Below are 13,624 nucleotides of genomic sequence, written 5' to 3'. Positions count from 1 at the left end.
TGCTGCTACTTGGCTGGCAGCTCAGTAGAGACTCCTAGCGGCTGAACCAGGCTTAAGGACTCTGCATCTTTCTCCAAGTCACCTCTGTGGGAGGCTGCCTTTTGCCCCTGCTTGCCACTTCCTCTTCTGTACTGTGTATTGTTTACTGAAGTGCTGACCAGCAAAGTTTCTCAGAAGAAATCAGTTGATGCCCATTTACTCCAAAAGTAAATTGGTCACTGAATGTCTTGCATGGCTAGTGAACAGTATAGAATAAAGTGTACTTTATATAAGGAATTGCTACAGAGTACACCTTTATTGTTCATAGTATGTAATCTTTTTGTGAATTATGATGTGAATATGGCAAATGAACTTAAAAATCAGGTAATTGGGACCATCATCTAAGAATCCTAGAGCTGAGAGTTATCCTAAAGATTATTTAGTCCAGCCTTATTTTAGCAGATTAGAAAATCAAGGTGGTTGAAAGTAAGTGACTCATCCAGCTAATTTGTGTTATAGATCATAGCAGAGGTAAGTGCTGATCTAACTAAGATATGTGCTCAAATACATCAGCTGAAACTTATTGTGCTTGGGCATTCAATAGAGCCTAATAATTAAAGTGGAAAGACATAATACAAAGGAGAACATACAAGAGTAAAAGAAACCTTCAATTCCTACCATCATGAGAAGTTAAGTGCTATAATCATGCCTAGTGTGTGCTTTAAAAGTTTCATAAGACAAGATGTTGCCTGAAAGTCAGGTATGTGGCAGTCAGTGAGCTGTTAGCAAACAGACCCAAGCCAAAGTTCTGTCAATAAATCTATGATCTTCGTAACCAAAGATAGTATAATTAACCAGACCATAGGTAAATATTCCCCTTAAGGTGACTGGTATCTCGGATATAGAAGAGAATTCTTATGACTTGAGCTTATGTTGGATCCTATCCAAATAGTTATAGTTTTAATTGCAGGGTAGCAGTTGGTTACCAGCAAAGCAGTCATGCAGTGTGTATGATAGCAACATATTTACAATAAGTAAATACTAGAAATGTATTATTTTTGTAGCTCTCCTGAGACTTTGGGCCAGTTATCATTTAGTACTATAAGGCTCTAATGCACAAACACACACTGTGTGTGCACACATACTTGCGCACAAAGAACAGTCCTAATCTCTTAGCAATTTAGAGCGTTTTGATGCCAAAGCCACAGTGTTGTATACTGACAGGCATTCTGTATATCTAACTGTGACATTATGGTAACTGTGATTTCATACTTTTTCTAAATCTGAAGTCCTACAGAATGTACATTGTGGTGCAATTTGACGTAAGTAAATATGTTAAGACTACTAGACAGGCATGTCACAGAATTCTTCTATTAAAATGAGTATATGTTATTAATTTATTAATTGTATTGTAATTGTATTATAATTGGGCAGTTAACATTAGACAAAAAGTCTGTATTCAGAGGTAAAGATTTGATTATGACCCTTATACATAACCTGTACTCAAAGTTAACATTTAATGCAGCAACCTTAGTTGACATATTTAATATTTTCCAGTTGCCCTTGTCATCGTGTCAATAATATGATCTCCTTCTTGTTTCAGAATGGCCTCGTTACTGGTTCACCAGAAATGTTTAAATTGAAATCTTGTATCCGACGAAAGACAGATTCAATTGACAAACGATTCTGCTTTGACATAGAAGTAGTTGAAAGGTTTGAGGTTTTCTTTTCACTTTATATTTTTTAATAAACTAAAGTATTTGTTTCTAGGTTTAGATGTAAATATGAAACAACACACAAGTACTTGTTTTTCAATCTTTAAAGCCAGTGTACATATTTATTTCATTCTTTTATGTATTTATTCAACAAGTACATGTTGCATGATGCTTTCAAAAGTAAATCAGACAAAGAATCCTAGCAAAAAGCAACATCACTCAGAGAATATGGGGAATCGACATAAATGACTAGATTAGGGGCTGTGTGCTGGACTTGAGTTCTGTCACTGTGTATGACCCTGACAATATTGTTCACCACTCCTGGATAAGCCTTGTTGTACACTTTGGAAGTCTGGTGCCCTTGCTTCCAAGTAGGATTAAGACACAGCTGAGAGTGCCATAAGTTTCCTTCAGCCAGTGAAATTCAGTGCCTGCTCTGTGCAGAGCACCATTCTGGACATTCTTAGCCACAGGATATTGGGAGAGACATAAACGTTGCGCATGCGAGTTTATAATCTAGTGGGGGATTTTAGCTCTACTTTTTTTTCTTGTATCTATACAAGAAGAACAGAAACTACATAAGAATGTGTATACTTCTTGATCTGTGTTGTATTCCATGATCTATTTTTCTTCCCCTGCATTACAACCATACTTTTCTGAATACTCTAGCTTTGTGTGTGTGTGCACTATATTAAATGCATACTACATATACTCATATATACTAACATTTACATATATGTAGCTTGTAACTACTTAGTAGGGCAAGACCCCTGTTTTTTATGCTTCTTTAAAATTGTGTTAAATATTTTGGCACTGTGTTCTTAGATTTTATGGATCTACTTACTAAATTTCCCTTCTTTTCCAAAAAAATCCTTTGGGATTTTTGACTGGAGTGGCATTAAAGTTATTAATTAATTGATGGAAAGTTGAACTCTCTTTGAAGATTTTACTTTTTTAAGATTTATTCTTGAGTGTCTTTATGGCAATTTTGATAGAATTCATTAATATATATATTTTTTCTAAATGGGTTGAGACTCGTATCAAAAGGCTATTGATCTTCTTAATATATCATTCTATATCTAGCATAGTTGTTGAGCTTCTTATTGATTTTAATAGTTTTATGGTAGTAATTTCTGGATTTTCTATGTAGACAGATGCCAACATGCTAATAATTTTTTTTTTTTTTTAATTTCAGCACTTTTTAGTTCTTTACCCCGGGGGCACATTGTTAAATTGTGCTTTGGTTGTCTCACCCATAAAATAAGGATAATAAGTACCCACCTCAAAGGGTTCCTGCAAGGATTAAATGAGATTAAAAAAATGGAAACGCACTTATAACATAGTGCCTAGTAATAATAAACAGCCAACAAATATTGTTATTTTATTATTTTTTGTTGATACTCACCTAGATTCTCTAAGACTGAATGGTCTTGATCTTCATATATGATTTTCCTTTTCCTGTCATCTGTTTTCCTGTTTACACAAGAGATGATATGCCTTCATTGCAGTTATAAGTCATGCCAGTTTTCAATCATACAATATTTAACTGAAATTTCCTCCTCAATGTACCTCTTCATTAGAGTCTTCTAATTTCCTGTTTAAATTTATTATCTGGACAATCTGCATAGTTAACTAAGTTAATTTAACTGTTTCTGCATTTTGGGTTTTTTCTATCTTATAATGCTTTCCTCCTTCCCTCTGCTTGCTCTTTCTCTCCTGAAGTACGTCCTTAAGTAACTATTTCAGGGTGGGTACATGGGAAAGATTGGTTTTTAAGTGAATTAATTTTAATATTGTGATCATGGTGTAGATGAACACTATGGTTTTAGTGACTTCTTAATTAATCATGGTATGAAACTTTTATATTACTATATTCTTATTATAATTATTTTTGTGACCAGATGGTACTATATTGGGGTCATAATTTTAATCATTCTCATGTTGTAGAATATTTAGGTGGTTCTGAACTTTGGTGAATGTAAGTTTGTCATCTTTTTTGGTCATTTCAGAGGAAATAGTTTGAAACTAGCCTTCTTAAGGCAGTCATACCTAAATCAATGATTTTACTACCTGCAAACCATTAAAATTAAAAAAAATATATTTGTTTGTGTGTGTGTATATGTGTATATGTCCCCACAGGGATTTTTCTAAAAGGTAACTATAAATCAGTCTTTTCCTTTTCATTTTATAAATTCTTTATAAATTCATTTTATAAATTCTTCTCTTTTCAGTTTTTTCTTTTCTGCTTTTTCTTCAAATTTTATCTTTAAGAATACAAAAAAAATAAATGTGTAAAGACATAACAGGAATACACTGAATATATAAAATATTTGTTTTTAATAGGCATGGAATCATCACATTGCAGGCATTCTCAGAAGCTAATCGGAAACTCTGGCTTGAAGCCATGGATGGGAAAGAACCGGTAAGAATGTGGCATATTCTATAATTTAGGTTTTATTATTCTAATTACAAAGTACATCTGAAATTTCTTTTTATGTCTGTAGTATATTTGAAGATATTAAGATTGCAAATCAGAGGAGTAGAAACTGTTTTTCTAGTGTTGTCTCACTCACTAGCACATAACACTAATTTGTTTCAAATTTCTAATTTGTTTCTCAGGGGGACTTCCAGGACTGATTTAAAATCCTAAAATTATTTTTTAACAAATTACTTATCGCTAACTTGGCTTTGCTGATCGGATTATTTTATTCACGTAATAGTTGAGTCCCCACTTTTTGCATGGCCTGTGCTAGGCTTCATGATCAGTCTGATGAGCAAAGGTTCAGGGTAAGAACTAATCCTGTGCTCTATATCATTGTTTGAAAGTCTCATTAGATGGGGTGCCTGGGTGGCTCAGTCATTTAAGTGTCCGACTCTTGATTTCAGCTCACGTCTTGAGATAGAGCTCCACGTGGGCTCTGTGCTCAGCAGGGAGTCAGCTTGTGATTCTCTCTCTCCCTCTCCCTCTGACCCTTCCCCCCAAATAAATAAATAAATCTTTTTTAAAAAGTCTCATTTGGTAAAATGGCCTTCTAGCTTGACATTTTCCCCTCCATCTATATCTCCACTGTTTTAATAATTATTTCAATGTGGGCATGAAAATTTACTTAAAATTATTAGGGAGGCTTATGTAAAAAAGGGAATAAATCATCGATTACTGTTTGTTCTTTGTGAAGAACACTGCACTGAACAGTTGGAGGTATGAACACGTAAGGAAATGAGAAGGCCCTATTCTGTCCTTTGAAACTATCCTTTAGTTGTTAAAGAATCTATGAAAAACCTTGTGCAAAGTACCTATGCAAAACACAGCTGGACTTTGAGGCCACCCCTCAAATTGTTACCAGTCCACAATAAAATGAGTACAGAAATTATGATCAAGTATCTGGAAAACTTTACAGCAATTTGGAGAAGTCATTTTATATCTATTGAGTTTAATAATACAAAAATTGGATTCTGCATCTATTCCTTATAATGTTTATTATGTTTTTATTTTATTATAGCTTACAAAAATATCAGCCACTTACAAATTAAAAATTAAAACAAAATGACTCTTTGCCACTAAGTTGTGAGGTAAGCCCTCACCTAGAGCAAATTTAGATGATATGATAGCTCAGAAAGAAGTTAGGATTGTACATGTTGAGAACAAAACACTAAGGAGTTAATTTGTAGAAGGAGTAATCTGGCAAAATCCATCCTCAGATCCTTCCTGAAAAAGAGATATATATATTGTGCATCAGTCCGGTAATAGAATGAGATACATAAATCATGTGGAAGGGGGACAGCCATGATGGAAAGAAGTGGGAAGCAAGGTAGGTTGATAGGATTGGGAGTTGGCCCTATGGACGCACCAGTTGTAGAACCCTGAAATCAAGATACTTTCTCTGTGTATCATTGTCCAACATCACCCTGCTTCTGTGCAAGGTCATTGACTGATTAGATTTCCTTTGTTTTTTAGATTTACACCCTGCCTGCCATTATTAGCAAGAAAGAAGAAAGTAAGTTGTTTTAATAATTATTTAAAATTTTATCACTTTTTTTTAATCACTAAGGCATTATGTGATATTAAGAGTTAATTCTGGGAAAATAGTAGTAACATATCATTGATCTGACAGTTCAGCAAGTTTAAAATTTCCATTCAAAGAAGTTTCTCAGATACTAACTAAAATTAATTTTTATTTATTTGGTGTTTATTTACTCATAGATATGTACCTGGCTTTATCCCAGGAAAAAATTTGAAGCAGTTGATATTTAGTTTGATTTTTTAAAAATATTTTTAATGGCAGTAGAGAGCTGCTTTATTTTAGTTTCCCTATTCCAGTGACAAGACTGAAGACATGAATAATTTGTGCTGGTTTTAGGAGATTGTACTTAAAAGTGGGATGTATAAAGGCATTGTCATAACACATGGGATATAAAAGAAAACCTGTTGTCTCACTGTAGAATCACTGAATCCTTAGTATTAAAATATTCTTAATAAACACATTTTATGTGTTTTCCATCAATTTCTAAACCTTCTTTAATCATTGGCCACCTTTTTGTCACCTTTTACCTTTAGGATATTTTCTTTTTTATGTACTCTGTGTGATCAGATTATTTGACATTTAAAAATTAGTTTGTGTATTTGTTTCTAAGGTTATGTGTATATCTTCTAAAGCAATTTCAAGCTTTATTTAAGTCAATTGATTTTGTCTTATGATGTCTAAATTTATTTTTAAAATAGGCTTAATTGTAACCCTGATTTTTAAATTGCTAACAAAATGCAACTTAGAATGGAGTAAAGATAAAAACTAGGAAGGTGTTCCTTTGAGAGTCATAGATATTGAGTATATGAAAAAGTCTATTATTTTAACTGAATGAAATGCTCTCTAGTAATTAATTTCAGAGATTATCAAAAGAAAAAATATGATTTAAAATACTCTTAATGTTAAAGACTTAAAAAACTATTTCCAGTTTTTATTCTTGGATTTATTTATTCCAAATCAAGGAAAGTGATTAGTATAAAATATGTATCTAATCACAGAATATTAACCAACAGGTAAGTACCAAATGTTCATTCTAAACAATTACCTAAAGAACAATATGTTGAATATTTTGCATTTGTGTACAGTTTGAAATGTGTTTTCTAATACTGGTTTCATCTTTCATATATACTATAAAGATAGTTCTTTCAACTTCAAATGAACCTACTCAAAGATGAATCCTTAGAAAACAATTGAAACTATATATGGTATTGAATTGGGCTTTAAATGGGAACATGGTGATGTCAGTGAAAATATATTTGATGTTTAACGCACTTCTGGGAATAGAGTTTCTATCATAACTAGGAAATTTGAATAAGAAAGTTACCACATGTAGTCATACTGTAATGGAGGGGGGAATCTGATTCTTTGTGCCTTAAAGACTCTTCCAGAAATCCGCTTTCCGGTAGCCACTTGACACATAACTGTGCCACCATTTGTAATTATAAAATGGTGTGTTTTTCAGAAAAATAGCTATCCTAGAATCCATGTGTGTAGTCACTTCTCACATTTTTCCTTTTGATACAGTGTTTTACTATCCTACTTAGTTCTCTGAGTAACTTGTGACCCAACAGAACTCTTGTCCCCTTCTCCTTAGTACTCAATATGGGCCTTCCATGAGGTATGTGTGCTCAGCACACATTTGCTCTTATTGTTGTTCTTAGTGCCAGTAGGCTTTTATTTCTCAAGGGGAGATTTTGATCATAGAACAGAATATTATGTTTGCTTTATTAATATGTAGTGCTTAAAGCTATAGATCTTAACCTTAGTTTTAAGATTTATTTTTATTATTTTATCTTAAGCTATATTTTTTCTTCCATCCTATTTTTATGTACAGATCTTATTTTATGTATAAGTGTCCCAAGTTTTTTAAATGTCATTTTCACTTTATGTTTTTTCATAAACTTGGTAGAATTTCCCCATTTTTACATTTAATTAATGAAACTTTTTTATTTATTTATTTTTTTAATTTTTTTTTAGACATATCAAGATATAACTACAAAGCTAGTAAATCTTATTCTCCCAAATGCAGTACCCTAATAAGACGAGTTCCTGATTCTAGCTAATATAATCTTTCTAAACCCAGTGGTATCTTCTGTAATCTAGTAAATTGGCTTATAAATGCTGACATTAGTATCTTTTTAAGCATTCTAAACATTTTAAATAAATTAGAAGTAAAATTGTGTAGTGATTTCAAAAAGTCTTACTATGTGGACATAAAGTCAGCTTATCCAAATTCCACTTATTTCTGATTGTTTTTCCACATTCTTGGAAACTCAAATCTCTTTACCCAAGGAGAATCACAGCTCTATTGAAAAGATAAGATTATGCATAGCATGGGCCATCAATAAAAAGAAACTCTAACTAATGGAGGCACCGGATTGAATGTACTTTCCAGAAATAAGCTCCCTAAAGCAGTGGGGTGGACATTTTGGTGTTGCCAATTTATATGAGTAAAGTTTTCTAAATATTCCTCAATCTAACATTTACTGAAGTCCTTTTCTTTACCTGTCTCAGACTAGTCGATGGGCTTTCCAGGTCCTCAGAATTTAATATTTTTGCATGTAATTTTAAACGTTTTATTACATCAAGGCCTAAAATGTATTAGTGGGGGAAGCCTGGGTGGCTCAGTGGTTTAGCGCCTGCCCTCAGCCCAGGGCATGATCTTGGAGACCTGGGATCAAGTCCGATGTCGGGCTCCCTGCATGGAGCCTACTTTTCTCTGCCTGTGTCTCTACCTCTCTCTCTGTCTCTCATGAATAAATAAAATCTTTAAAAAAATAAAAAATAAAATAAAATAAAATATGTTAGTGGAACTTTGAATCTCTTGCTCAGACTGTTATCTTACCTCTTATCTCTTTTATCATGTCTTACCAACATAACACTATTTTACTAGTGATTTAATGACTTCTAGGATATACATGAACACTTAACAGTATTCTAGACTCAAGCATATGGTTCACCTGAGAACAACATCATGTTTTCTGCCTAGTGACATGTCTGAAATTTTATTTGTTTCAATTCAAAATTATATTCCAGTGATGGCAAAGTTTAGACCTCTTTTTTAAGTCTTGAGTTAATCATATAAGCTCATCATGTTAGGAGTGCAGAACAGCTTTTATCTTTATGTTCATCCCTTCTACCATTTTACTACATATCATTGTGGTGTTTTTAGATCTCTGTGTTCCTTTTTGACATTTGAGTCCTCTCAAAAGTGGAATCAATTTCCATCTGTAACTTCTCTCTCAATTGGTATTTGAAACCAGTATTAGTCTTGATTCATTTGCCACTTTGGGAAGGGCATCTTTATAGCCTTGGTAATTCAGGTGGATTCTGTTTATCTAGCTGTTCTTTGGAAACTCAGTTTTGCATAGGATGTGTTTGCATTTTTGAACTGATGAAGCTAATAATGAAGCATAGGATGGTAAAATATAAAACTCAGGTAAAAATTTGTTTTGACTGTCAACCATTAAAAGTGCTCATAATATTTGTGCTTTCAGTAAGAGCCTAAGAGTAATAAAAACTATCTAGCATCCTAAAATAAGGCAATACTCTGAATATGCAGAGAATATATGCCATGAAATGAAGAGTAAAACTATTCTGTGACTGTAGTTCTGAAATTATCTTTATAAACCTAACATGAAAAAGTCTCAGTACTTTGTGGTTACTTTACTGTTTTCAGAGTATAGATGCTGCAAATGAGATCAGCATGTAATTCAATAAAGAAGGAAAGTTTGACACTTCTTAATGAAAAAAAGCACTAAGTACAAAAACTAAAGAATTAGTTGACAAATGCTTTTCTGGTTGTAAAATATGCTTGAAAGTATTCTTTTCTTGAAATTTTAAGACTTTGGAAATTCATTCATTTTAAGAATAACAATATCTACCATCAATATTAAATAAATATTATTCAGGTAAGAGTAGAACTAAACTATTTCTCAAGCTGTACCTTTAGAGATATTTTGCTAAAGAATAACATATCAATAGTGCTCCATAATTGGCCCCATCTTAAAGAAAAAAGTTTTCTTTTTTTTTGTTTATTAAGTTTTTTATTTTAATCCTAGTATAGTTCATATACAGTGTTATATTAGCTTCAGGTGTACAACATAGTGATTCAACAGTTCTATACATTACTCAGTGCTCATTATGGTAAGTGTCTCCTTAATCCCCATTACCTATTTTACCCATTCCCCCCAGCTCCCTTCTGGTAATCAGCAGTTTGCTCTCTGGTAGTTAAGACTTTCTTGATTTGACTTTCTTTATTTCCTCTGTTTGTTTTTTTTCCTAAATTCCACATATGAGTGAAATCATATGGTATTTGTCTTTCTCTATTTTGCTTAGCATTATACTCTCTAGTTCTATCCATATCATTGCAAATGACAAGATTTCATTGTTTTTTTTATGGCTGAGTTATTACTTCCATCATATATGTATATCTCACATCTTTATTCTTTCATCTACTGATGGACACTTGGGCTGCTTCTATAACTTGGTTATTGTAAATAATGCTGTAGTAAATATAGGGTACATGTATCCCTTTGAATTAGTGTTTTTATATTTTTTCAGTAAATATCCAGTAGTGTGATTACTGGATTGTAGGGTAGTTGTATTTTTTTTTCTTTTTTGGGGGGGGAGGGTGGGGAGTTATATATATATTTTTTAATATTAATTCCAGTTTAGTTAACATACACTGTTATAGTGGCTTCGAGTGTATAATATAGTGATTCAATAAATCCAGTAAATCCATACATCATCCAGTGCTCATTACCACAAGTGCACTCTTAATAGCTGTCACCTATTTCACAGATTCCCCCTCTCAAGTGTCTTCTGGTAACCTTTAGTTTGTTCTCTATAGTTAAGAGTCTGTTTCTTGGTTTCTCTCTTTTTCTCTTTTTCCCTTTGCTACTTTGTTTTGTTTCTTAGATTCCGCAAATGAATTCAATCATATGATATTTGTCTTTCTCTGACTGACTTATTTCACTTAGCATTATACTCTCTAATTCCATCCAAGTCATTAAAAATGTCAGGATCTCATTCTCTCTTATGATTTAGCAGTATTCCATTGTGTATATGTACCAGGATCTCATTTTCTCTTATGATTTAGCAGTATTTCATTGTGTATAGTACCACTACTTCTTTATCTATTCATCTATCAATGGACACTTGGGCTACAGTAGCCATAGTTTGGCTACTGTAAATAATGCTCCAATAATCATGAGGGCGGGTGCATGTATCCTTTCGAATGAATGTTTTTGTATTTTTTTTGGGGGGGGGGAGGTAAATGTTCAGTAGTGCAATTCCTGGATGATAGGGTAGTTCTATTTTTAATTATCTGAGGAACCTCCATACCATCTTCCACAGTGGCTGCACCAGTTTGCATTCCCACCAACAGTGCACAAGGGTTCCTTTTTCTCCACATCCTCGCCAACAGGTGTTGTTTCTCGTATTTTTGATGTTAGCCATTCTGACAGGGATGAGGCGATATCTCATTGTGGTTTTGATTTGCATCTCCCTGATGATGAGTGCTGTTGAGTATCTTTTCATGTGTCTGTTGGCCACCTGTATGTCTTCTTTGGAGGTATATCTGTCCATGTCTTCCACCTATTTTTTAATTGGATTATTTGGTTTTTTGGGTGTTGAGTTGCATCAGTTCTTATATATTTTGGATACTAACCCTTTATCAGATATGTCATTAGCAGATATCACCTCCCATTCAGTAGGTTGCCCTTTAGTTTTGTCGGCTATTGTCTTTTGCCCTGCAGTAACTTTTTATTTTGATGTAGTCCTAGTAGTTTATTTTTATTTTTATTTCCCTTGCCTCAGAAGACATATCCAAAAAAATGTTGTTACAGCCGATGTTGGAGACATTACTACCTGTGCCCTCCTCTAGGATTTTTGTGGTTTCAACCTCACATTTAGGTTCTTAATCAATTTTGAGTTTATTTGTGTGTATGGTGTAAGGAAGTGGTCCAGTTTGATTCTTTAGTATGTTGCTATCCAGTTTTCCCAACACCATTTGTTGAGGAGACATTTTCCCATTGCATGTTCTTCCCTCCTTTTTCAAATAGTAATTGACCATATAGTTATGGGTTTATTTCTGGGCTTTCTGTTTTGTTCTGCTGACCTATGTGTCTGTTTTTGAGTCAGTACCACGCTCTTTGAAACAGATTATCTTTTGTGACATACCTTTTGTGTCCCAAAACCTCCTTCTTGGGACTAGTTGTTAACAGGGACAGAGGTAGTTCTCATTTTTCCTAAGTTTGCTTATTCTGGCATTCTTTGTTGGTGCCCTGAGCCTCATCCCCACTCAAACATGTTTTGTGTAGCAGTTTTCCAGCTGGTCCTTCTACCCTAGGTTGGAGGAAGTGAGAATTGAGAAAGAAAAGACACTATATTCTCATTCTCTCATACAGTTCAGTTCAACAGTATTCCATCCTATACCTACTTTATTCTAGGAATTATAAATGGAAAAAAAAAAGAAGTCCTTTCAAATGATATTTTTGCTAATGAAAGTCATGATTTTCCCACATCATCACAATCACTCAGCCTTCAGTTGTCATGTACGTGTCCACATGTCCTCATGACTGGACCAGAAGATACTTTGAAAATTTTCCCCAAATTCTTAATTTTTGCTCAATTTCTTCTGTGACTTTCCTCTTGTGTGCTTAGGGGAAAAATATTCTTCCCATCAATAAAGAAAAATTAAGCTCATTCTTCTTATCGTAGACAGTTGCCATCTGTCACGAATTTTTTTGAGCCTCATACTGCTTTTTAGATAGTTTAATTCTGAAAGTTCTCAGACGTCCCTATATTATATCCTCCTCCCCCTTACCACATCCTTCACCATGCCTATGACCAAATAATTTTGTTTCCATCTTCAGACCTAGGAAGAGGATTATAGCTCAAGTGCTTTTCATGGGCAGAGCAAGAAGAAGGAATAGCTTGGAGCAGGGCTGTAGAGAGTTAACTGTTCATCTTTAGGGAAAAGAGAAATGGTCCTGAGTATCACAAACAGCAATAAATGCACTCATTTCTTTTTTCTGTTTCTTTCAAGCCATGGATAGTATAATATTACTTATCTGTGATAAGCAGCCTTTTAATCTGAAATGACAGATTAGAAAAGTGAATTACAAATTAAAAACAAGTGTTGCTTTGTCTTGTCAACCCTGAGAAGGTACTGTTAGGCCAAGTAGATTACATCTGTGAGGACATACTGGGTTTTTAATTACTAGGAAATTGAAGGTACAAGGACTTTTGCTTTGTTAGCTGTATAGAGGACTATTCTTTTTCTTTTCCCCATGGTTGTTTGAATTCTCTTGAGATTAATAGCTATTATGCTGTTAAACTGCCTTGTGGAAACTTTATTTGGATTTCAATAAAAGCTTTAGCCCTGAATAGTTTCCAGAGGGAAAAATAATGTTTACACTTAACTTTTGACTGAATATATAAAGTTCTTTAAGTTAGCTTATTTTACTGCCTGAAAGCCAAGTACAGGGTTTTAATTCCTAGGAATTTGGTTGCAGTTGTATTCTGCCTATCTGGCCCTTTCTTTAGCAGGGAGACATGGGGCTGAGTGGGGCATGTGGGGAGGAGATGACAAAAGTTTGCTTCTGCTAGATAAGCCCTAACCCTTCTAGAAGCAGGGGTACTTGCATAACCCACTTACAAACCAATAACTAGGAAACCATTAATCAATAAACACGTATTGGCTGCCTGCTCTGAACCAGGCATTGAGCTCTGATTAAGTAATCTGTATTTCTCATGTGTAGGATGGGTATGCTCTACTCTACTTTTGAAGCAGGAGTACCTTGACCTGTACTAAAGAAGAGTTATGATAAATTATGATAAATTATCAGCCTTTAATGAAAGATGTGACTTGTTTTTGTAAGGGCCCTTTCCACTTATTATTTT

General features: G+C 33.8%; 1 protein-coding gene across 7 annotated transcripts in view; it reads left to right on the top strand.

The window, feature by feature from the left end:
• ARHGAP42 (Rho GTPase activating protein 42) overlaps positions 1 to 13,624 on the top strand; it is a 287,856-nt gene that overhangs the window by 224,872 nt on the left and 49,360 nt on the right. For all 7 annotated transcript variants that reach the window (XM_038568209.1, XM_038568211.1, XM_038568212.1 and 4 more), the window contains 3 exons: positions 1,583 to 1,692; positions 4,038 to 4,116; positions 5,650 to 5,689. In XM_038568209.1, coding sequence (XP_038424137.1) covers positions 1,583 to 1,692; positions 4,038 to 4,116; positions 5,650 to 5,689 — 229 coding nt within the window. The remainder of the gene's footprint in view (positions 1 to 1,582; positions 1,693 to 4,037; positions 4,117 to 5,649; positions 5,690 to 13,624) is intronic.

Source organism: Canis lupus, chromosome 21 (assembly GCF_011100685.1).
Source record: "Canis lupus familiaris isolate Mischka breed German Shepherd chromosome 21, alternate assembly UU_Cfam_GSD_1.0, whole genome shotgun sequence".
Taxonomy (NCBI): domain Eukaryota; kingdom Metazoa; phylum Chordata; class Mammalia; order Carnivora; family Canidae; genus Canis; species Canis lupus.
The sequence above is the reverse complement of the archived record's forward strand: the minus strand, read 5'-3'. Positions and strand labels throughout refer to the sequence as shown.